At 44.7% G+C, this 24,927-nt stretch overlaps 2 protein-coding genes and 1 pseudogene across 2 annotated transcripts in view; 1 reads left to right on the forward strand and 2 right to left on the reverse strand.

Annotated features, from left to right (window-relative positions):
• CERS1 (ceramide synthase 1) overlaps positions 1–24,649 on the reverse strand; it is a 30,609-nt gene extending 5,960 nt beyond the window's left edge. Inside the window, exons 1-4 of the mRNA XM_066636020.1 lie at positions 24,381–24,649; positions 3,319–3,478; positions 1,407–1,587; positions 156–317 (exon numbers count right to left, since the gene is read on the reverse strand). Of these exons, the coding sequence (XP_066492117.1) occupies positions 156–317; positions 1,407–1,587; positions 3,319–3,478; positions 24,381–24,602 (725 nt within the window). The 5' untranslated portion in view covers positions 24,603–24,649. The remainder of the gene's footprint in view (positions 1–155; positions 318–1,406; positions 1,588–3,318; positions 3,479–24,380) is intronic.
• Positions 1–24,927, forward strand: part of UPF1 (UPF1 RNA helicase and ATPase) — a 106,968-nt gene that overhangs the window by 50,651 nt on the left and 31,390 nt on the right. The window lies entirely within an intron of this gene.
• LOC136659640 (5S ribosomal RNA) lies at positions 14,232–14,350 on the reverse strand (annotated as a pseudogene).

Genomic DNA, 24,927 nt, shown 5'->3' on the forward strand with positions numbered 1-24,927 from the left:
AAGTAGATGATACTTCAAAATTTATTTTGGCCAAGCTATGGTTGGTAACATGTCCCCCACCAATTCTTGAAGGGGAAGAGAACTGGGAATCTGCCACTCCCCTAGATGAAGCAATGACTAGTTAAAGCCCTGGAGCAACAGGAACCAAAACTCACCAGGTGACACTGAAGGAGACACAGCCAGCGTTGGAGAAGAGGTCATTCAGACGGTGGTAAACCCCACCTCGGAACTTGAAGTAGACATTGAGCTTAGTGAACTCCAGCTGAATATCGCTGATGTCGTGAAGGAACAGCACGAGGATCCCCACATTGTGGTACCTTTGGGCGAGGTGGAAAGAGGTCACAGAGCTGGGAGCTGGCATGGCAGAATCCAAGAGACTGAGCTGCAAGCCTCTCCAGTTCAAATACTGCTGATCCCGTCAACCCACAAGGGTGGCATTAGGCAAATACCTCTCTGCCTGAGGCTGACCCTCGATATCTGTGATACGGGGATAATAAGACTGGTCTACCTTACAAGGCTGTTGTAAGGGTTTCTGAGAAGAATTCTTGTAAGGATTACTGAGCAGAAAAAAATGAAACACTATGGAGGATATCAAAACTTTGGAAATCTTTTGGAAATCCATCTTCCTCCCCCACTCACTACCCTCTGCACAGTGCCATAGCTTCTTCTAGGGTCCTCTGTCAGTCCCAATTTCTTCATTGGCAAAACAGGAATGGGGCATAAAATAAATAAATATTCTTAGCCAGCCCCACAGGCTGTTCCTTCAACCCGATGAAGGGTGCAATCCTAACCCACTTTCCAGTACTGACATAAGGGTGATGCAGCTTTGAGGTCAGGGAACAAACATCCCCTTACTTTGAGGAGGCCTCAGTGACTGCCATCCAACTGCAGGATGTCCCATATGTTCCACTGACACAGCTATGCCAGTGCTGGAAAGTTGGTTAGGTTTTGGGCCAAAGTCCCTAACCCATTCTTTTCCCCCAGCTATTTGTGAATATTCCGTGGCATTGCAGAATATTTGTGAACATTCCATGACATCACAGCCTAAGAGTTCTTTGGGCCGGAGGTAGCATGCCTGATACCGCCTCACTTTACCTGGCTGTGCGCCAGCCTCTGATCTTCCCACTCACTGGACTGGATAAAGGAGATGGGGGTCAAGGCAAAGTGAGATGCTGTAGTCCACTACTCTCTTCTCCTGCTCCCAATCTAGAGGATAGGGGGAGGAGCAGTGGAGGCAATAGGTGGAGGTGGGTACCTCCTTCCAATCTACTATCTGAAACAATCGCTTCAGTTGGCCTCATCTGGCCCTGCATCACAGAAACTCAGTCCATGAAAGCAGTCAGGGGGCAGACACGGACAATGGCTGGTGAACAAGTGACTAAGAGGAAAGAGGTGACAAAACATACCTGAACATGTAGGAGAAAGCAAGGAGCGTCAGGGTGACAAAATGATGGACAAGCATGACGACCGAGTCTTTGCGCCAGGCATCCATGTAGAGCGTGGCATAGATGGAATGGCCGTAGAAGCTGCTGTGCACCAAGTAGACCAGGGCAATGTCCAAGGGCACCTCCATCCCCTTTTTCCAACCTGGGTGGCAGGACAGAAATAGAGGAGACAAGGAAAATCAATCCACAAGAACAAATACAATTTGGAAAAAAAAAACTGCCATCAACCACCATTCAGAGTAGACACTTGAACCCAAGACAGCTAGACTCCCTTATGGCCCAGAATAGCTCACACGTGCTTCGAGGCAGGGCTCCACTGCTCTGCCATTGCCATTCCATCAGTTCTTCTTTCAAGAGCTTGCCGGAAACAGACAGAAGGGGTTCCCCACCTCCTTGCCTTCGGTTTTTAACCAGATTTTGATGCTGGCTGCTGATGCTGATCAGAATATGCTCACAGTTTATTGCCAGTTTTGTTTACCTTTATAATGATTATGTGCCAGAACCACCTTTCAGAGCGCGATACCATAGTCTTTCGAGACTGAAGGTTGCCAATACCATAATGATTAAGTCACGCTATATAAGTGAGGCCTTGGTATCCGCGGGAGATCTGTTCTTGGACCCCCCCCCCCATGGATATATAAAATTGTGATCAATCAGATCTGCAATCTTCAGCTCCTTAAACCATCCAAAGGGGACTGGAGTTGCACTCTGATCCTCTCCGGAGGGCTTTCTGAAGCCCACAGAGGCAGCACACATCCATCTGCTGCCTCTGTGGGCTTCAAAATGACCATTTAAGCTGGAAAAAAAACACCTGGGTTTCTCAAGGGAAACCAGGAAGTGATGTTTTTATGCCATGTTTTATGCCAGGGGCTTCCCTGGACCTCAGAATGTCTTATAAGGCATAAAAACATTACTTCGTTTCCTGTGAGAAACCAGAAATGATTTTTTTTTTTGGCCAAAATGGCCATTCTGAAGCCTGCAGGGGCAGCAGGTAGATGTTCACTGCCTCTGTGGGCTTCAAAATGTGGAGGGCTCAGGTGGGGCCAACTCTGGCTCAACACAGATCCAGGGGACCCACACTGAGCCAGATCCATGGATGCACAATTCGTGGATACAGAGGCATTACCTGTACTGTCATTACAATAACGCTGTCACTATATTATAATAATTATTAAGAAATGGATATTACCATTTATAAATATTGATAGTATGTCATTATTTTTCTTAAAAGGAAGAAACATTATTCAGAAAACAGATAAGGTACTCAATAATAATAATAATGTATTGTTATTTTATCAGCTGTGTTGTCATTTTGATGTAAATAAAATAATAATAACGCATTCGTTATCTTTTTAGCTTTCTGTTATTATTTAACTTCATTGCTAGCTGTTCTATAAAACTATAGGATTAGCAAGTTAAAAATTACTGTCTTGAAGTTTCATAGTCAAGGTTATTTTAAAGTTTGTTTTTGTTTTAAAACCACACACACAAGTTCAAGGTTGAATCTTAAATGTCAAACCTAGAAACACCACGTCATTTCAAACTTGTGCGGCATTTTGTCTTGAACTGCGCAAACACTGGAGACAAAGTTGGGTGTTTGCTGTCCATCCCCCAGGACTGGAGCAGAGAGTCCTTTCCCAACACTGGATGCTTGACTTGAGAATATCCTTGGTTTGTACTTTCAAGTTTAAGGGGGCCCCCACTGAGGGCGCCACTGCACAGAGGATCCCCCAAATCCTGGGGGCAGCAGTGAATAGTTCTATGGGACAGTAACTGATTCAATGGGAAATCTTTGCCAAAAATTAAAAATATAATCCACAACTTGCTGCCCTGCCCCCCTCCGCTCTGCCACTGCGTATGCTGCTTACTGTACCATTGAAGACGGAGGGAGGGTTGTGGAAAAAGGGATAGCCAGCAAAGAAGAGCAGGTATACTGCGTATAACCAGGAGAAGGTGTAGAAGGCCAGCTTCCAGGCGCTCTCAGGCATCTTGGCAGCATCCTTGGGCAGCAGCTGACACCACTCTGCAAACGGCTGGGGGAAGAGAAAGACCAGGGAGGTCAAAGGATCACTAGGGCAAACCAGCTCCTCATCTTCCCCCACTTCCCAAAAAGAGAACAAAGCCGGTTACAAAGTAGTCATTGTGACTATTATTTTAAAAGTTTATTTTTTAATATATAAAATCCATGCCATTCTTCCAAAAAATAGTGCTTGTGGTGCCCGATGAAGAACAAAACTGCCATGAAAACGCAAACACAGAAAAAAGAAACCACATAATTTAAAAAAACAAACAGAAAACCAAATTTGCACACATGTACAATTCAGAAGTCAACTCCCCCCCCCCCACAGGGTGACTATCCCAGGTGAGCAAAAAGAGCTTGTCATGAAGCTCAGAACTATGCATGTTTACTCAGAAGTAAGTCTCATTGTGATCTTTAAGGTTCCAAGGTTCTAACCTTGGAAGAACTAAGCCATGTGGCATAGTAGTAGTTTGGGCATCAGACTTCAACAGTCTTAGTTTCAAGTCTTCACTCAGTAACAAAGTTTACTGGGTAGCTTTGGGTGTCTCTCTTTCTCTCTCAGTCTAACCTACCTTGCAGGACTGTTGTGAAGATGAAGAGGGGAATATCATGTGCACTACCTTGAGCTCTTTCAATGAAGGGAGAGATAAACATTCTCTAATACAGCGTTTCTCAAACCCACTAAGGGAGGATCACAAGCCAATTTCAGGTCGGACCCAATTCATTTCAATGTGTATTTTATTTTTAATATATTAGACTTGATGCTACTACGTATGTGACTGCATTTGGGGAAATGTTACAGGTCTTTACTTTTAACAGGCTACCAGGTATATACTTTTAACAATGATAGTCAATGGGGCTTTTTTCTCAGGTAACTGTGGATAGGATTGCAGCCTTTTGGATGTTTGGGGATATTTTTTAAACAGATCAGCTTCTTTATTTTAAATAAGTTTTTAAACTTATTTAAACTTTTTATTTACGTAATTAAATTTGATTTTGCCATATGGGAGGCATTAAAAATCTTCTTGCTGGATGATGCTCTGCTAGCCATGACATCACTTCTAGGTTAATCACTTCCAGTGGGTCCCGACAGATTGTCATTCTTAAAAAGTGAGTTCCGATGCTAACATGTTTGAGAACCACTTCTCTAATACCATTAATGAGCAAGTCTGCAAGTGGAGGTTGGTTGTTAATGTTATGTCATGTCACATCTCGTACTTTGTTTTAGGTTTTTATGTCAGACTAATTACTGTGTATACTACCCTAACACATTTTGTAGTCTCCATATTTTAAAACGCTAATATTTTTTTTAAAACCAATTATTACTACCCCCAAAGTGCAATGTACGGGCAGGCAGCCTGATTCGATGAGAGTGGTCTAGTAACACCAGTTGTTTGCAAGGCTGGCTGGCTGAGTCAGTTGAACGCCTGTTCATAGAACATGGGATATCCCTACTGCCAAAAACAAAGTGGTTAGAGGTCTCTGGCTTCTCTCTTTCTCCTACCACCAGCACAGTATATAAAACCTGTAAAACAGAAATCTTATCTATTGCGTAGGGTTGTCCCTGCCAAGGATTCACCCAGCAACAGCTGTGACTTTGTGCAAGACAAGGTTTCCAGGGCCAGAAGGAAAGAGGGAAACCCGAGACGTCACATCACAAGTGGAAATCAAAACGGACCAGGAAATTCAGTAAGTTTCAGACCTGTCTCCCCTTTGGGATACTATAATAAGACCCCAGCTGCTCTTTCACAGCTAGGCTCAGTGGTCTCTGTCTGCTCACCAGGATGTTTCCTGGCAGCTGCCACGATTGTGGGCCTCGGCCTGTCACCATCTGGCAGAGGGCAAGGAATAAACAAATGTTCCACGCCTGGTGAAACCTGCGTTGGTTTCACCACGTGCCTAATCATTTCGAGAGAAGGTCTCTCCCCCCCTTGCATTGTTTTTAATTCCAATTACGTGACTTTGTTCTGTTATGTTTTACTGGACTGGCACACCTGCAGTCACTTAAAGATAGGTGTCAGCAGGTAGTTTTGGCTCAACCTTTGACTTTGACCTCCTGCATTCCCCATACTTAGTTTGTTTCCAAATCATGTTGCTTCTCCTTTCTCTATATTGCTAGGATCTTACCGTTTCTTTCTGACCCCTTGGCAAAGCTTGTTCATGCTCTGATTGCCTCTTATCTTGACTACTTTAACTTCCTCTTCACTGACCTCCCACTGGCTCACTGTAGCCCCCTTGCCTCACCCAGCACCCTGCTTCTAAGGTTATTCATCTCATGGCTGATCAAGCCAGCCCAGCTCTGTGTCCTCACTTTCAAAATTCTCTAAAGCCTGGCTCCTCTCAGCCTCAGAGCCCACCAGTCCTGCTTTTGCTCCTCTGGCTTCAACTCCCTCAATCGTCCAAAGGTCTCCTGCTCCCTCAAAGAGCTCTGCCCCTTATTGCCTAGACTTTCCCAATATTGTGCATAGTTCTAGAGGCAGATGACTCTGAGGCTACCTGTCTCAAACCTTTACCTTGTCTTCTTTGACCTGTGGGGGGTTAAAGGGGAGTCTTGGTTCTGTATGCGTGCTCTCTCTCTCCTGGCCTTTCAGTGAGTAGGACCTCCCTCCATGAGCTGTAGTGTCCATAACGCCTCAAGCTCCCTCACACACACAAGCAAAAGGAAAAGGATTCCTCTGTGGTGCATGGGGCATGTCGTTGCACCCAATCTCCATGCTGGTTTGGGGAAAATGATCCAATTGTCTCTGAGGCACCAACACTCTGAGGGTGACACTCTGCTCATGCACAGCAGAAGTCACCCTCTGAACAAGTTGAGTCTCTATACCAGGAGGGTAGCATGATCTAACTGCATCCAATGCAGAGGTGCCCTAGAATGATCTGTCCTAAGAAGAGGTCACCCGTTGCTTCTGTGTTGATGGGGGTGGGGGTGGGGGGAGGAAATGAGTCCTGATGCCCATCTCCTTCCCCCAGATTGGTTCAGGGCCAAACTGATAGACTCTGCTATCACCATGCGGACAAAGTCAGGCAGACAGAGACAGCCCTCCAAAGCTACCTGTGGCTAATTCTTCACAAATCTAGGCTGTAGGTTGTAACCCAGAGTCTATTTATGTTTATTTTTCACATTTTTATGCCAAGGAACTTAGGGTGCTGTACATGGTTCCTGTCCTTCTTTGTCCTCACAACAACCCTGTGAGGTAGAGAGAGATTGTCACTGGCCCGAGGTTACACAGGAAGTTTCATGGCTGAGCAGGGATTTGAACCTATCTTCCCGGTCTAAGCCCAAACCGCTACACCATCCTGGCTCTCTAGGAGGCTCTTTCCAGTCATCTAGTAGTCTGCAGTGCAGGCTCTCTCTAGTCTAGGAGGTCTAAGGCAAGGCTGTAACTGAGTTCAACTGACCAAAGACATTTTAGTAGGGGGGAAAAAAAAACAAGAGTAGGATGAGCAGACATGGAATATGGCTTGGTCATTACAAATGCCTGGGTACCAGTCTCTGCAAAAAGTAGTCAATTACAGGTGAATTTAAAAAATAAGAGAGTTCTCGACCATTTTAACTCCTCCTCTGATCCCACGGAAGACAGGCGAGAGCTTGACCACATACCAATGCTTTCTCTGATGGAGCCAAATTAGAACATACCTAAGAATCCTTATGTTTTCCCTTAAGAAACCTTAGCTGGATGTCACTGCTCTGTCTGATTGGATAGTTTACAACCACTTGGGCATCCCTACCTACCACCTGACCCACTTTGGTGGGTTTAGAGGTCCAAATGGCTGATGCGTACCTATCCCAGCAGGTGGACTGGCTAGGGCTATTATCCTGGTTGGACTCCAAATCCACAAAATGACCTGTCTGCTGCACCATACAGACTTCCTGCAGTGCTGCAAGTTTCAAAGTGTCAGAGGGAAGCCTCCTTCCTATTGACTGAATGTTGAGGTTTTCCTTAAGAAGATTGGGGGGGGGGGGAGAAGAAGTATGGGGACTTCATTCACCACAGCATCTCTGAAAGAATTAGAGGGTATGTCTCCTCCGTTGACAGGACTTTTTCAGACTACGTATTTTGTACTTTCTAATCAGACTTGACATAAGTAGAAGGAGAAAATGTTTTATATTCACCCTGTGTTAAATCAATGCAATTGTTATAATGGGTAGCAGCCTTTATTTATATAGCACGATCAATGTGTATGGTGCTCTACAAAAATTTAGAAGACTCGTCCCTGCCCCAAGGGGCTTACAATCTAGAAAATGACACAAGGGAGACAACAGAGGACAGGGAAGGCGGCTAAAGCAAAGGAGGAACATGCAATTGTGACTGAATTACAACACCCTTACTTACACACTTACAGCAAACTTTTTTTAAGGTGTGGAAGTTCAAGAGGATCTGAACTCTTCATTGCAAAAGCTCTCCCATATGCTGAAAGCACTGGTCAGACAGTGACCTCAATTACTCCCACCCTCCAACCACCCCCTCCCCACAGGGCCAGCCTTAGGTGTTGCAGGCCCAATTTGAAACATTTTTTGCAAAGCCACAGGTTCACACCCAAGGTCTGTAGAATCATAGATATAAATAAAATGTATTATAGACTTTATAACTCTATGGTAGAATGGAAAATGTTGTCCACTGTCCCTTAGTCTTTTACTTATATTTACAGGAACCACAGAATCCAAAAAAAAAACAAACAAACAAAAAAAAAACACACCAAACTTTACACGTATATTTACATACTTGTCTTTTCAATTATTTCTGAGAAATAAATTTTGTGCTGTTCTATAATTAACAGATTATGTAATTCAAGTACATTAAAAAAATTTAAAATATAAATACAAACACTGCTGACTGTTTAAGAATTCAGAAGAACATTAAAATTGTTGCTGTTCTCTATCAAGCCTGCAGAGTGGTGTTAGGTATCCCTTGCAATGTGCCCTTGTGTGTATTTGACAAGACTAGAGTAGATTACCCTCCTGCAGGGCCCTCTAAGGTGCAGGACCCAATTGGGAGCATATGTTTCCTTGGCCTATTCTTAAAGGTTTCCTGGAGAGGGATTTCATAATTTCCCTTGGGATACAGCTCTGCAGGCAGCCTCCCCATCCTGTAACCAAACAACACCCCCCCCCCATTTGTGAAATTTAATCCAAGCTTTTTATCCCTGCTGGATTCAGTTCCTGCCTCCATTGCTGATGAGGAAGGGCCCATCATTCAGGACTGGAGCACCTGTTTTGCATGCAAAAGGTTCCATCTCCAGATGAAATTGTTGGCAACCTTAAGTCTCGGAAGACTATGGTATCGTGCTCTGAAAGGTGGTTCTGGCACAGCGTCTGGTGTGGCTGAAAAGGCCGATTCGGGAGTGACAGTCCCTTCCACACCGGGAGCAAGTGTAGTCTGTCCCTGGTCTGTCTCCCTGGCTATGGGCCTTCCTTCTTTGCCTCTTTGCCTCAGACTGTTGGCCAAGTGTCTCTTCAAACTGGGAAAGGCCATGCTGCACAGCCTGCCTCCAAGAGGGCCGCTCAGAGGCCAGGGTTTCCCATCTGTTGAGGTCCATTCCTAAGGCCTTCAGATCCCTCTTGCAGATGTATCGCAGCTGTGGTCTACCTGTAGGGTGCTTTCCCTGCATGAGTTCTCCATAGAGGAGATCCTTTGGGATCCGGCCATCACCCATTCTCACGACATGACCGAGCCAACGCAGGCGTCTCTGTTTCAGCAGTGCATACATGCTAGGGATTCAGGAGGCAGGGCTGGGGGAAAAAAACCCTCTCTGGCTGAGATTCTGAAGATCTGCTCTTGGTCACCAGATTCAGTGCTGTGTGACCTGGCTCAGGGAGATGCAGCCTCATCACTCATGGTGATGAAGCCACACAGCTTTGGACCTGCAGGAAGTTCTGTATTCAGTCTCAAGTAAGAAGGAACTCCAAGAGTAGGGTAGCTAAAGGCCTCCTTTTGCTGCAGCCCTTGGAGTGCTGCTACCAGTCAGAGCACAAGGGTCTGCCTCAAAAACGCAGCTAAACATATCCTCTGTGTATATTTTTCCATTTATTTTTCTCATTTGCAGATCACCCTTCCTCAAAGGGAATCAGAGTAGTGTACATGGTTCCTCCCCTTCTTTTGTCCTCACAACAACCCTGTGAGGTAGGTGATGTTGGGCTACCCCTCAGCCTCACCTACCTCACAGGCTTGTCATGAGGACAAAAGAAGGGGAGGAACAGCATATATCAGTCTGAGCTCCTTGGAGGAAGGGCAATATAAACATGCAAAAAATAAACAAATAAAATAAATAACTAAAAGCCCGAAGGTATTAATCAGCAGCTATTCAGATGAAGCTTTCCAAGTAGTTTATGAAAAAAATCTGTAAGATCCTGAAAAAATAGAGCACCTGTCTTGGAAGCCTACACACTGAGGAGACTCTGTCCTTTTGAACTCTGGATCAAAGGTGTGGCTTACTTCCAAGTAAGCAGGCATAGGATTCAAAAGTTGTGACGTTATGACTCAAGGCTTCTTTTTTTTAATTACATAAAAATACAACTACAAGGAAGAGACTGAGGGAAGGAGGAAGGAAGTGTATGTTACAAAATAAGTTTCTTAATTTTAAAGGTGTTGAAGGCGTCAATCCTGCACACACTTACCTGAGAGTAAGATCCACTGAACTCAGTCGAATTTCTGACTAGTTACACATAGGGCACTCTTACTGCTACAGACTAACACTAATATAGCTTCCAAAAGCTATAGTAGTCGTGTTTGTTGCTTTCACTGCCACAGACTATTATTAATAAGAATACCATAGATACTTGCCTATAAGTCAATCTCACAGATAAGTTGAGGATAGGTTATAAGCCAAAAATCATGGAATTTTCTATAACCCTTGAATAAGTTGGTGGTTAAAGTTAGGGGGGTACCTGACTATAATTTTGTCTGATTTTACCCAAGGCCAGATCCTGAAAAATAACCTACCAGTAATTGTTACCCAAGAACTGTACAGTCTCTAATTTATTAAAAAATATAGTAAAAGATCATAAGATACATTTTTATTCTTTAACTTTTTAAATTCTGGTCTTCACAATCTTTTTGTAAACACTATCAAAGTAAGTGCACTAAAAACAACATACCAGTAGAACCATTAATCCAATTCTTTTTTTTTGTTAAGCCAGAGGCTTCACATATAACTTATAACACATAACTGGAAGTGTGCAATTCAATTCACAGCACAGAGACGAGCAACAAGGACTGAGCATGGCCAAGCACAGCTACACACAGTTGCAACCTGTTTTACTCAGAAGTAGACCCATTGCTTACCATGGATGCTATTCTTAAGTAATGGTGAACTGAACTTGAGCCCTGGACTTTGTTTCAGATGGAAATGAGGATTACATCCTGGTGTTTTAAAAACCAGACCTCTGCCAGACATTTGCAAAATGATACAAAGTGCAAAATTTGCAAAATGTTTGCAAAATATTTGAAAAATAGTCCAGAATGGTTGTATGCAATCCTGCCAAACAGAATGAGGCTTGCTTGATTTAAATGGAAGGCTTGTGCCCTGGCTTACATTTTTCTCAGGAGGAAGAAGTGAAATAGTTAACTTTCGCTGCAGCTAGCAGAGACTAATGCTCTGGTTGCCCTGGAATCTAATAGTCCTTAATTATAATTAATTATCTCTGCCTTATCCTCTTGCTCTCCTCTGGGCTTCTGCCTGAATAGCCCTGACCCCCTCCCCCAGACACTTGATTTATTGATAGAAATCTCATCTTATAGGGGAGAATCTACCACAGTGGTTCTCACATTTTTAGCATGACCAGAAGTGACATCATCAAGCAGGAAAATTTTTAACAATCCTAGGCTGCAATCCTACCCATGCTTACCAAGGAGTAAGTCTTATTTACCATCATTGTTAAAAACATATATATAGTATTATTTTTTTTGTATTGGCAACCTACAGTCTCGAAAGACTATGGTATCGCGCTCTGAAAGGTGGTTCTGGCACAGCGTCTAGTGTGGCTGAAAAGGCCAATCCGGGAGTGACAATCCCTTCCACACCGGGAGCAAGTGCAGTCTGTCCCTGGTCTGTCTCCCTGGCTATGGGCCTTCCTTCTTTGCCTCCTAGCCTCAGACTGTTGGCAAAGTGTCTCTTCAAACTGGGAAAGGCCATGCTGCACAGCCTGCCTCCAAGCGGGCCGCTCAGAGGCCAGGGTTTCCCACTTGTTGAGGTCCATCCCTAAGGCCTTCAGATCCCTCTTGCAGATGTCCTTGTATCGCAAGTAGCCTGTTAAAAATACAGATCTGTAACATTTGCCCAAATGCAGTCACATAACATGGTAAGGCCACACCTGGAGTATTGTGTCCAGTTCTGGTCGCCACATCTCAAAAAAGACATAGTGGAAATGGAAAAGGTGCAAAAGAGAGCGACTAAGATGATTACTGGGCTGCGGCACCTTCCTTATGAGGAAAGGCTACATACAAAATTATGCAGGGGATGGACAGAGTGGATAGAGAGATGCTCTTTACACTCTCACATAACACCAGAACCAGGGGACATCCACTAAAGTTGAGTGTTGGAAGAGTTAGAACAGACAAAAGAAAATATTTCTTTACTCAGCATGTGTTTGGTCTGTGGAACTCCTTGCCACAGGATGTGGTGATAGTGTCTGGCCTGGGCGCCTTTAAAAGGGGATTGGACAAGTTTCTGGAGGAAAAATCCATTACGGGTTACAAGCCATGATGTGTATGTGCAACCTCCTGATTTTAGAAATGGGTTATGTCAGAATGCGAGATGCAAGGGAGGGCACCAGGATGAGGTCTCTTGCTATCTGGTGTGCTCTCTGGGGCATTTGGTGGGCCGCTGTGAGATACAGGAAGCTGGACTAGATGGGCCTATGGCCTGATCCAGTGGGGCTGTTCTTATGTCCTTAAGCATCAAGTCTAATACATTAAAAGTAAAATATTGAAATGAATGGGGACCCACCTGAAATGGGCTCATGACCCACCTAGTGGTCCCAACTCACAGTTTGATAAACACTGATCTATGGTATATGCCACTTTTCAACCGGAGTACTGTAGTTCACAAAGCAGTTTACATAATAAAATCAATCAATGGTTCCCTGACCCCAAATTGATCACAGTCTTAAAAAAAAACAAAAACACAGGAGAGATACCAGCAACAGCCACTGGAAAGCACACTGTGCAGGGATAAAAAGGGGCACTCTCCGCCTGCCAAACACCATTTTAAAAAGATGCCTCTTTGCTTGGCTGTCATCCTACATTCAGTTACCTGGAAGTGAGTCTCATTGAGTTAAATGGAACTTACCTCTGAGTAGACATACAGCATAAGGCTCCTGTGGCACCTTAAAGAGTTAACATTTATTCCCTTATAAACTTTTGTGGACTATGAACTGTTTTATCAGATAAAGTGAAAGTGCACAGACATGGGCATAGGGAAAACATTAGGGGGGGTGGAGAGGGGAACAGCCAAGGGAATTTGCAGAAGAACCCAAACAAGGTCAACATACAAAATCAAATCAAACACACACACACAACTATCTTGACACACAATACTTGACACACAACACCACACAATACTATCTTGAAATTTACAGTTTCAAACTTGCAAACTATTTTACCATTACAATTGCAAACGAAGTCTACCAATTTCAATGTTACTACACTGCCCCAAATTTTACAGTCATATCCCAATACTGATGTGGCAATGATCGTTTCCAATTGGAATTGGAGAACATGTAATTTCCTGGAAAAGGGGAAAATGCTCAGAGATCAGGACCTTGCTCTCTGGTGGCCCCTCTCCAACATGCTATTTCCTTATTCAAGCAGGCAGCCAAATACACACGCCCAGAGACAGCCCAAACTCGGACAAAGCCAATGGGAATGGGAAACAGTACATCCTGAGCCTTTCATAATTCCATTTCCTTGGAAATTTCTCAGAATTGCACTTTTCCCCCTGTCTCTGTAAAAACAGCCAAGCAGGCTCTGGATCAGGGTTTTGCTTGGCCTGCTCTCCCTTCATCACTGCAGGCAGGCACCTGCAGGATTCTGCCTAGGAAACTCCCATAAGGCATCACTCTACACTGATGTGCAGAATAAAGGACTATTACTAGGAATAAGTTCAAATCAATTCCCAGCAATGTCTCTCCGGCATGCACAGCCCTTGGCTGTCATCAAGTTTATCGCTGCCATCTCCTTGAGTTCCACAGCCATGTAGAAGGGATAGGGCAATGTTAGCAGGAGGCAGATGAAAGCCTCGGCCATACATTTATTTATTCTGGCTTCTCACAAGCACAGGGCATTTATGTTTCAAGAACCTCCAGTAATTTCACTAAGAACAAATTAGGAGCCTTTAAACCAGTGGTTCTCAGCCTTTAGGAACCCATGGACCACTGAGGCAAACATTGGAATTGTCGTGGACTACATGCAACCCCTTCCATCCCCACCACACCAAAAAATAAAATTCAACTTGGTATCCCATGGGGGAGCACTCGGCGAGATATTGGAAATGCCAGCTGCAGGGGGGTCCTTTCTCTGCCCTCTGTGGTGGTCTATGGGGAAACATCGCACTGAGTGAGCACTCCTCCACAGACTACCAGAAAGGGTGGAGAATGGACCCTTCCTCCTGCAGCTGGCACTTTAGCAAGTGCTGGACCACCACAGAGGGCAGAGAATGTTCTACCTACAGCCACAGCTGATGCTTTACTAGTCTGTGGGGGAGTGCTCACTTGGCAAGACACTGGAAATGGTTGGCAACCTTCAGTCTTGAAAGACTATGGTATAATAAGCCTACAGCACCCAGTATTCCCAAGCGGTCTCCCATCCAAGTACTAACCAGGCCTGACCCTGCTTAGCTTCCGAGATCAGATGAGATCGGGCATGTGCAGGGTAACAGTTGCGAAGTGATCAAGGTGATCACCTTCCCCCCCCCCAGACCACTTCTCAGGGTGTCATGGACCACTTGTGGTCCCTGGACCACAGGTTGGAAACCAGTGCTTTAAACTAAGATGAACATCTTGGGAGGGGCTGTAACTCTATGAGGAGAGATCATCTGCTTTGCATACAGAAGGTCATGCGTTCTATTTCTGCCAATTCCAGGCAAAATAGAGAAAGATCCCTGCTTGAAACCCTGGTGATCTGCTGCCAGTCAGTGCTGGCAGTATTAAAATAGATGGACCACAGGTCTGACTTAGTTGAATGCGGCTTCCAATGTTCCACTTGCAGCATAATTCTATGCAAGATGACTTGCAAGTAAAATATGTTAGTATGCTGATCTCTATAAAAATGCAATTACTGTAAGTGATTGATACAGTATTTTCTCTTTGGAAGCAGGCTGGGTCGGATTTAAAATTATACAGGATGAGGGAGCATTGTACATCAGTATGGAACAGCATACCTATATCCAAGGGCCCAAACCAACTAAAGGCCACAGTCCTGTGCATGCTTCCTTGGAAGCCAGATCTACTGAACTAAAATGGACTTGGACTTGCTTCCAAGTAAATATGCACAAGAAGGTGCTGCGAGACTGCAATCTTGAACCTGGGTAACTAGTTTCATTGAACTTAAATTGCACAATTACAATTGCAAACAAAGTCCACCAATTTCAGTATTATTACAGTGCCCCTAGTTTTACAGTCACATTCTAATACTGATGTTGCAATGATAATTTCCAATTGGAATTGGACAAGCAAGTTCAGTTATGTAAACAGGCACAGGACAGGGTCACACATCCCAGTGAAAGCAGACTACCAGAAAGGGTGGAGAATGGACCCTTCCTCCTGCAGCTGGCACTTTAGCAAGTGCTGGACCACCACAGAGGGCAGAGAATGTTCTACCTACAGCCATAGCTGATGCTTTACTAGTCTGTGGGGGAGTGCTCACTTGGCAAGACACTGGAAATGGTTGGCAACCTTCAGTCTTGAAAGACTATGGTATAATAAGCCTACAGCACCCAGTACACCCAAGGGGTTGTCCCTGAGGGACTAAACCTATCACTTCAGATGGCAAATGGGGGCTCACATGACTGGATGCTCCTCCATACAAAATAAAAAATCACTGCACAAAGAAAGTTGCATGTCAGACAGAAGACCAAGCTGGACCACCTTTTCCCTAACATGCTAGTCTTTTTTTTTTTTTTTAAACACTTGAAAAGTTCTCTTATAATATAGGGACATACAATTCTGCAAGCCCCTAGCGGTAGTTCACTAACAAAAAACTCCACACACATGGAAAACTAGTATGTCAAGGAGAAGACAACCACAAACTCCTCTCCTCAAAATGCTAGTGTTCTCTGTGCAAGGAATTTATATGTGAGAACAAGCATCCAGTCATGATTTGGAGCAATGCATCCTAGCAGAGTTGCAACTCTGTTGCCATGAACTAGGCTCATGTCCTGACTAAACTTTATTTAGGTTATGGTCAAGTGGTCCAGTCTGTTGGAGGTTACATATCAAATCATGTTTAATAACGTTAAATCAAACTGTAATAAAGAATTCAAAGGTGAAAAATATCACCACAAAATTAAGCACTTTGGGGTTTGCCAGACCCCAAAAACCAGAGCGTGGGAGTGCAGAAGAAGCTTTCCAGGCAATGTAAGATTGTGACACACATATACGTACACCCCAAGAGCATCCGCTCCCATGGCAGTCCTCGTTGCCCCTAGCAACTGAGGTTTTCCTGTGCTGTTGCCATGGCAACAGCTGAAAGGTACCTTTTCCTGTTGTCTTTCATTCCAGACAGTCTACCCCAGCCTTTTTCAACCACTGTGCCGTGGCACACTGGTATGCTGTGAATGGTCTGCAGGCGTGCCACGAGAGTTTGGAGGAGGGTCATTTGTTAATAGGGTCAATGGGGATGTGAGCCCCCCTCCAACAGCATAGTGTGCCTTGTCAATTGTCAAAAAACTGATGGTGTGCCTTGACAATTTTAGTACCTTGTCAGTCTGCCGTGGGATGAAAAAAGGTTGAAAATCACTGGTCTATTCCATACTTAATTAAAAGAGAAGCAACAAGTGGAAATGGGGGGGGGGGACACACCTGAGAGGAGAATTGGGGTGGGGCAGTGGAAGAGACCAAATCTTGTTTACGAAGCTGGGGTAAGAACAAAACAGGTACAGAAAACGGTACTTGCAAACAGCAAGAAAGGATCACAACCAAGTGACCTGCTTGCGGGCTTCCTAGATGCATCAGGTTGGCCACTGTGGGAAGCAGGATGCTGGGCTAATTGGACTTTTGATCTGATCCAGTATGGCAGCGTTCTTAGATAGATGCTAAGTGACCAATTAGCTATAATAGTGAAAAACCCCTTGCCTAAAAGGCAGTCTACTTTTGAACACCTGGGGTAAACAACAGGGAAGGACTGTGGCTTTCATGTGCTCCTTATGGGTTTCTCAACATGCGAAATAGGATGCTGGACTAGAAAAATCTGATTCAACAGTGCTCTTTGTATGGAGGTTCACCAATAGTCATGATAGCCAAATGGAAACTCCACACACAGGGGCAGTCTATCTGTGATTCCTGAATGCTGGAAAAACTGTTACACAGGAAGCGGACATTGCTCTTAAGTTTTGCTTGTAGGCTTCCTGAAAACATCTGGTTGGTCACTGGGCGACTGAAACCTTTGGTCTGACCCAGCAGGGCTCTCAGTCCATCCAAGCACCCACACATCTGGAGTAAACTGAAAAACTTCAATTCCTGAGAATCAGTACCCCAACTGGGGTAGGGGGGAATACAAGCACACCACATCTTCAGCTTGCTGATATTTAGTAGTCACCAACATAGAACGCAACACCAGTTGGCAGACGGGCCAACTGTAATACAGCCACAATGGTGTACAAACACAAGCTGACTTCATTTTCCAGTTCTTGGCCCCTATCACACCTTTGCCCCAAGTCCTGCTGAAACTGTAGCTATCAAGTGGTTTTTTCCAGGTGCCACAGAGATCTGATCAGATCACTCTCCTCGCTGATGAAGGTACATTCCTTTCCGGAACTACACAGGTTTGATTTCCATCCCTTCTGTACCAATCGGCAAGGAAGACCATTTGTGTTTTTAAATAGTTTTCAATTCCACCTGAGGCTTGGGATTACAAAAGGACCCAAATTTTATTTCATTCAAAATCTGAATGAAATTCAAGCCAGAAGCTCCAGAAGCAGGGAAACTCAATTCTGTAATATGAAAGCAAGAAGACTGAGTAACCTAAATCTAGCCCAGCTGAACCAGACCATCTAGTCCAGCATCCCATTTCCAACAGTGAGCAGTCAGACACCATCAGGAAACCACAAACAGTTGGCGACAACACTCTCCTGTTTGCCCTTCAGTAACTGATATTTAGAGGTAGACCTCTGAACATGGAGACTCCACTGTTGGCTATCATGGTTTACAGGTGTTTCCTACAATGCGTTGATCTAACTTTAATATGTTCTTCTATAAACTGCTTTACTGAATCATACCAAAGTGTGTCCAGCCAGCAGAGCATCCTGTTTCTAACAGTGACTAGCCAGATGCCTCTAGGAAGCCTACAAGCAGGGCAGGGAGGCAACAGCCCTCCCCCGTTGGACTTTATTGTCTGATCTTGAAGGTTTTTCTGATGTTTTTATGAACAATTAAGGTAAATTTACAGTAGCAACAGCTATCAACCATGAAAGCTAAAAATGAAACCTCCTTGTTCAGAAGTAGTGCGCTGTACCTCTAAATATGGGCCACCAGAGACACAGTGATTGGGGAGGGAGCTTCCCACCTTCTTGCCCTGCTTCTGGGGCTTCTCCAAAGCATCTGGCTGGCCACTGTTGGAAACAGAACGCTGGGCTAGGTGAACCTACCTTGGTGCAATACAGCATCTGTTCAGATTAGTTCTCTTTTCTCTAGCCACCTGCCTTCCTCCCTAGTCCTCCCATAGCTGCTCAGACAGGAAGCAATTTTGTCCTTTTAAAACATCTTCTTTCTGGGTGCAGAGGAGTCTTGTAGCCAGGGACAACCACCCACACAGTTCAGCTTTTGCTCACGACCCCTGCGTCCTTGTCGCAAGATGCAGACTTCCTGTACCGCCTCTGCTGAGAGGCTCATGCTGTTCTTGCATGGTAACAACCATCTATTATTCATAATAATTTTTAAAATTAGCATACAGCAGGAGACAGCCTCACTCCAGGATGAAGAAAACTAATTTAGCTTTGCAATCTTCTTCAGTTATGTAGTGCAGGAATCATCTCTTCCTGCACAGTTGGATCTCACACCTAACAATATTAGGCAAATTATCTCCCTCTCCTGTGGATATCTGGGTCTTTACATCAAGAAGAAATAAGCTTCTAGTCCTCAAGAGATAAAGAGAGGGACTTGAAGTCAAACAACTAAGGACAATTCCACCAAAACCTTCTATTTTGCCAGCCAAGGACAACATCAGGCACTGCAGAAGGCGACTTTTACACAATCCACTGAGAAGTAAACAATAAGCCGAGCAGTACAAGCAACATATACGGAGTTCAGATATTTCCTAGAAAAGTTCTGACATAGGCTTCTTCATACAGCAAATAATGAAAGTTTCTCACTTAAAACTGGATGTGTTCCTACTCCTCATGCAGAGTTGAACTTGAAAACAAGGCAAGCCCCCCCCCCCCAACAAGTGAGAGGGTAACTAGCTCCAGGATATTCTCTATCCATGGAAAAATGTAATTGGAACAAGTCCCTAGTCCCAAGGGGAACTGGAAATAAGATGGGGGGGGGGATCAGCTAAAGTTTGGACACTTGAGACCAAACTTCTGTACTTTTAACAACAGGTTTTAATTTATGTTTCCTGCAATTTTTACAGCTGAGAAACAGGCCAATAGCTTCTTTGAGAACTTCTCTATACGAGGGCATTCTGGCCCAGAAAGGTGACAAAAAGCTGCAGTGACTGAAACTCCTTTTGTACACAACCATCAAAAAAATGTACAACAGCACCATCCTCCTCTACCCAAGGGCACCCTATTCCCAAGCCTTTGTTTTCAAACCTAGCCATGAGACCTAGAAACTTTATTCCAGTTTTTTAAAATGAAAATATTACATTGGAAGAAACAAGGGGATGAAATGTTGCATGAAAGCAGGGCCTAGGAGAGAGGGGGTAAAGGGGGTAATTTGTACCCAGGCCCAAGGTCAAAAAGCCCAAGGAGGGGGCCCAGAAATTTCCCAGGATCTTCTATTTTCTAGTCCCACCCAGACTCACTGCCCACGTGGGATGCTGGGGACATTACCGTGGGCACATGGAAGTGACAACTGCCACAAGCCATACACACCAGGCTCAGGAATGCATATGTTCCTTAACAGTGTCACATCTGGTAGAAACGGACCTGTTACAGTAGCTCTTTGGCTTGTGGATCCGCTTACCATGAAGGAGTTTAGAGGAGCTCAGAGACACAGCTGCGGGACTGCAGCTGCTGCAGAAGTCAGTTTTGGTGTACACATGACATTTTCCATTCTAGTGTGAGACTAAATACAATAATGCTAACCTGCAATTATTTTCTACATTTGAAAGATTTTAGAGAGACTTAGGAGTGTGGTTGGTTTTCCATATTACTGTATCTAGCTGCAAATGCCAGGCAGGCAGGTAGACCTGAGCTTTGCATTGGCAAGACTGGTAGACCTGGGCTCCAGAGACTATTCTAGTTGTTGCCACTTTTCCCCCTGTCTGTTTTTCCAGCATTCTTCCCACCCCATTCTGTTTCACCCCCTCCCCCTTTGGGAAGAGGCCCAAAGAAAACTTTGTACCCCCTGATAAAATCCCTCTCAAGAGGCCCTGCATGAAAGAATGTGTTACTGAAGTCTTTCATGATATCTGCATCAAAAGTCACAACACAAAACTGACTCCACACTAGATAAATCTGATGCAGTTGTCATTTCTGTTAAATGAAATGCCTTCAAAACCCACATGACTGATAATGCAAACACATGCACCCCCTCCTCAAGATTTTTTCCCCAGGCAAGCAACCACCAAGAATACCATAATAAAGCAGGAAATCCCATTCTATTTTTTCTGCAGAAAGTGGATATATTTTACTACAATTTATATCTGTATTGCAAATCCACCAAAGTTACTAGTCTAGTGGTTCACAATCTTTTTAGCAATGGGGGCCAGTTTTAGAATGACAATCTGTAGGGACCCACCAGAAGTGATGTCATTAACCTGGAAGTCACGGCTGGAAGTAACAGCATCAAGAAGGAAAATTTTTAACACCCCCATACAATAAAATCAAAGTAAGGAAGTAAATTAAAAGTTTACAGTAAGTTTAAAAATGTATTTAAAATAAGGAAGAACCTTCCTAACCCTTCCAAGCAGTTGCTGATCTGTTTAAAAATAATTCCCCAAACATCCCAAAGGTTGCAATCCTATCCACACTTACCTGGAAGTAAGCCCCATTGACAATCACTGTTAAAAGCATATACATAGAAGCCTGTTAAAAGTACAGACCTGTAACATTTCCCCAAATACAGTCACATACCATGTCTAATATACTAAAAATGCAGTCACATCAAGTCTAATATGCTCAAAATATATATTGAAATGAAATGACCCACCTGAAATTGGCTTAGGACCCACCTAGTGAGTCCTGACCCACAGTTTAAGAAACACTGTACTAGTCCATTTGACCAAATGTATCAGTTATTTTTTGTGGCTTCAAGTTTTAGACATGCAACACAACATCAGAGGTTCCAAATCAATGCACAAACTTCCACAAGTCTGACAAGACTCTGTAGTTTCTGGTCACAAGTGCCTCTCCCCCTGTGTTCCCTTTCCCAAAAGACTCTCCCTCTGGCCTTCTCTCTCCCAATCATCCGGACTACCCCCTTGCTAATCTGCTCGCCTCCCACTCCCAGAAAAAAAGGATTCCAAAGACTCTTCTGCCTGCCCTGCTGTCGTCCTCCTCCTCCGACATCAGAGCAATATCAGCCAATCACTGCTACAGACTTCCTCAGAAGTGCTACAATATAACATGACAAACTAGTGAACCACTTCCTTCCAGTTTGGTTTTTCTTGTTGGTGTTAACACCATAACAATACAAAAAAAAAAAAAAAGGAAAAATGGTTCCAGTTGGAATCTTTGGAAACACAGTAACATTTTTAACATCCAAAGGATAACCTCAAATGTTGCAATTTGTCTGGAATCCTGTGTTAATCCCGCTCTCTCCCTCTTTCTCCCCCTTCCCCCTGTTGCTTCTTTTTCACTCATTAAGAGCCCAAATTTGCCTTTTGCAATCTAGGCCATGCATTTCTCCTCTCAGGACCCATCACAACCCACCCCAGTTAATAATCAGCAAGGGAGGCCCTAGCCACAGCCTCATCAGCAAGAAATGTGTTGGCACAGAACATGCCCTTTGCAACAGCTGGAATCACAAATTCCAAACAACAATGAGGACTTGAAACTTCTGCTGCTTAAATTCTTGACCCAGCCCTCATATTAGCTGGAATTCTTAGGACCTTAATTCAGGCTTGTAAACAAGCAATCAGTAAGCAGGTTAGTAAGTTCTTTGAGAGAAAGAAGATCTAAGATACAAAGCTTGTTCAATCAGCCCAGTATAACTTCTACTTGACAATTCAATCTGTGGGGAAAATAGCATACCCCCACCACCTCCAGGAAACCTCAGTATCAGCAAGTTTCCATTCCTCCCCACCCCAAGCTCTGCAACACAGCAGTAGGTTTCAGCATACACACATACTCAGCCATATTTCATCAATGGCACCCCTGTAAGGTCATAAAATGGAATGGCAGAATTTGAACCCACACCTCAGTGATTTATGGCAAAAGCATGTATAAAATCCTTCCTGATTTTAATTACTGGTATTTAACATCAGTACCATAAATATGCAATGCAAGGCCAGATTTCAAATACAGAAACAATGCTAAGAATTATGTTTATGTTATGAATTTATAGTCTACTGTTCCTGTAATGAATTTGTATCCTACTTTTCCTGTAATAGCAGGCCCAGATGGCTAACAATAGTTTTTAAAAAACTAAACTTAAATTCAGTGTTAATTATTTACATAGCAACATCTGTGTTCTTGACACTTTACAAGAATCAGATTGCAGGTCCTTGCCCCAACAGGCTTACAATCTAGATATCAACACAAATAATGAAAAGGAGGAAGGAAAGATAAGGGAAGATTTATCTGTTGAAGATGCAACTGTTTCCATTACACATAGGGAATGAGGACTAAGGCAGAACACAAACATACTATAATAAGAGTTGACATCAAAAACATTGCACTAAAAAGAGCAGAGAAAAAGAGATTTAAAAGCTGAAACATATCTTAGCCAGCATGATAGTGGTTGGAATGTTTGACTAGGTCCACTGAGATCCAGATTCAAATTCCTCTTCAGCCAAGAATCTCATCGGGGCCGCAATCCTATACACACTTTCCTGGGAGTAAGCTCTTTTGAAGTCAGTGAGACTTACTTACTTCTGAGTAGATCAGAGGTGGTCCTGAGCTTTCCCATGCCCAAGGCCACCTCTGCCTTTCTACTCAGTAGATATGTATAGGCTTGTGCCATGACATGGGCCAGCTGTCATGCTGCAACCTAAACTTACTTCACAGGGTTGTTGCGAGAACAGAAGGAAGGGAGAAGCCATGAACATTGTCCTGAAATATCTGGAGAAAAGCCAGGATATAAGTGTGAGTAATAATCTGAGAAAAACACATTTAAGACTATGGGGAAGAAAGGCGTTTTAAAGAAGAGACAAAAGGGAGTGGACCTGCCACGTATTTCACATATTGTACCTTTGCATGTGATCCAAGGTCCACAATAGTTATCGCAATGCAATGGCACATTTTACCTCTCAGCCCAGCCCCAATGCACTTAAAGAGCAGGCACAAGTGAGACTATGACATGTGGGATTATGATACATCAGATTTACACACAATGCAATGTGGTAGACATAGCTCATCCTTATCTCTTCCCTCTTGCATGCAAAGGGAAATCTGTTTATTTACACACTCTAAAGGAATGTAATAGAATGCGCCAGTGTCATTTTGCTGTCTTCCACCCCTCCATCAAATGCAGTTACACATTTTAGCATTGATGTTGCAATGCAAAATTCAAATGGCCTCCATGCAATCACATTTTACCCAGTTCCCCTGCAGCACAAGGGCAAATCCCACACACATCCTCCCTACGCAACCAATGGCTGCGTGCCATCAATTCTGCCCCCCACCCACTCACCCATCCACCCTGTACAATGCCTAGTTCAATACCACAACCTTCTCCATCCCAATACCAGGCCAAATTCCCCTCCCACTCCATCCATAGTGTCATATAATGAGCCAATGTCATCTTCTCCCTCTCCACCTTCAATGCCATGACACTTTCTGCACACACACACAAAATCAGAGCCTCCCCCTTGACAACGCAATGTAAAGCCCCAGTCATCTTCTCTTCCCACCATAACCTCACTCAAAGCAGCGGTGACTAAATTTTAAACCCCAGCAATGCAAAGCCAGACCTGGCTCCTCTTTTTGTTGTTTGATGCTGGTCTTAAGGTATCTTATTGTTTGGCTGTATTCCCTACAGGACATGGGGTGGGGGGAAGAATATAAAGGCCCACACTGACTTACCCTCCTTAATTTTCTATCATGCAATGGCATCTAGAGCCCTTCCAGAATGTAAAGCATTGCAATGAAGATTTTCCACCCTCCCCAATATGCTGCAAGGCCAATTTCAACCCACCCAAATTTCATCCCCTAGGAAGGCACTGCAATAGCAGCTCATTTCCCAGCCCCACAGACTGCGACCCTTCCCCAGATAAAGCTCCACCAATTTCTCTCCCCCCCCCCCATCAAGCACTGAGTCATTTCCAGGACTCCCTCTGCAAGGCCAGATCTGAGCCCACCCACCCCCTGGAAGACCAGCCCTCCTTGCAATGCAAAGGCCAAGCCCCTCCCCACCCGTGGGGGTCTGGCCAGCCCCTCACCTGGAAGAGGTGGCGGGTGGCTGCGCGGCGCAAGATGGTCCAGCCGAAGGTGCAGAGGAGGCAGAGGAAGAGCTCGCTCCAGGCCAGCCGCGCGTTCTCGGCCCACGTCCGGCGGGACAGCTCCCAGCCGCAGTCGGTGCAGCCCCGCAGCGCCCCGGCGAGGCTGCGGTAGCTCCGCCACACCAGCTCCTCGTAGCTCGGCGTCGGCTCCGGCGCCTTCATGCTCCTTCCTCCCCCGGCTTCGCGGGAAGAAAAGCGATGGCAAGTGCCGCTGCTGCCCAGCCGCGCGCGCCGGTCCCGCACCAGCTGTTTGCAGCTGGAACAGCAGCCGGTCCGCCTTGCGCACGCGCGCTCGGCTAAACAGATGCCGCCGGTGGCAGTGCCCTCGCTGGACGCCAGAGGGCGGCCCGGAGATGCGGACAGCCAAGCTCCTGGACCAGAATAGCATTTCATTAACCTTTATTAGGCATAGACCAGAAATGGCCTGCGCCCAAAACAGGAGTGATGCTTTATCCAGCCCCTGCAGAATCAGGCCCCCAAACCCAGG

The sequence above is a fragment of the Tiliqua scincoides genome, chromosome 8 (assembly GCF_035046505.1).
Source record: "Tiliqua scincoides isolate rTilSci1 chromosome 8, rTilSci1.hap2, whole genome shotgun sequence".
In the NCBI taxonomy this organism is placed as follows: Eukaryota; Metazoa; Chordata; class Lepidosauria; order Squamata; family Scincidae; genus Tiliqua; species Tiliqua scincoides.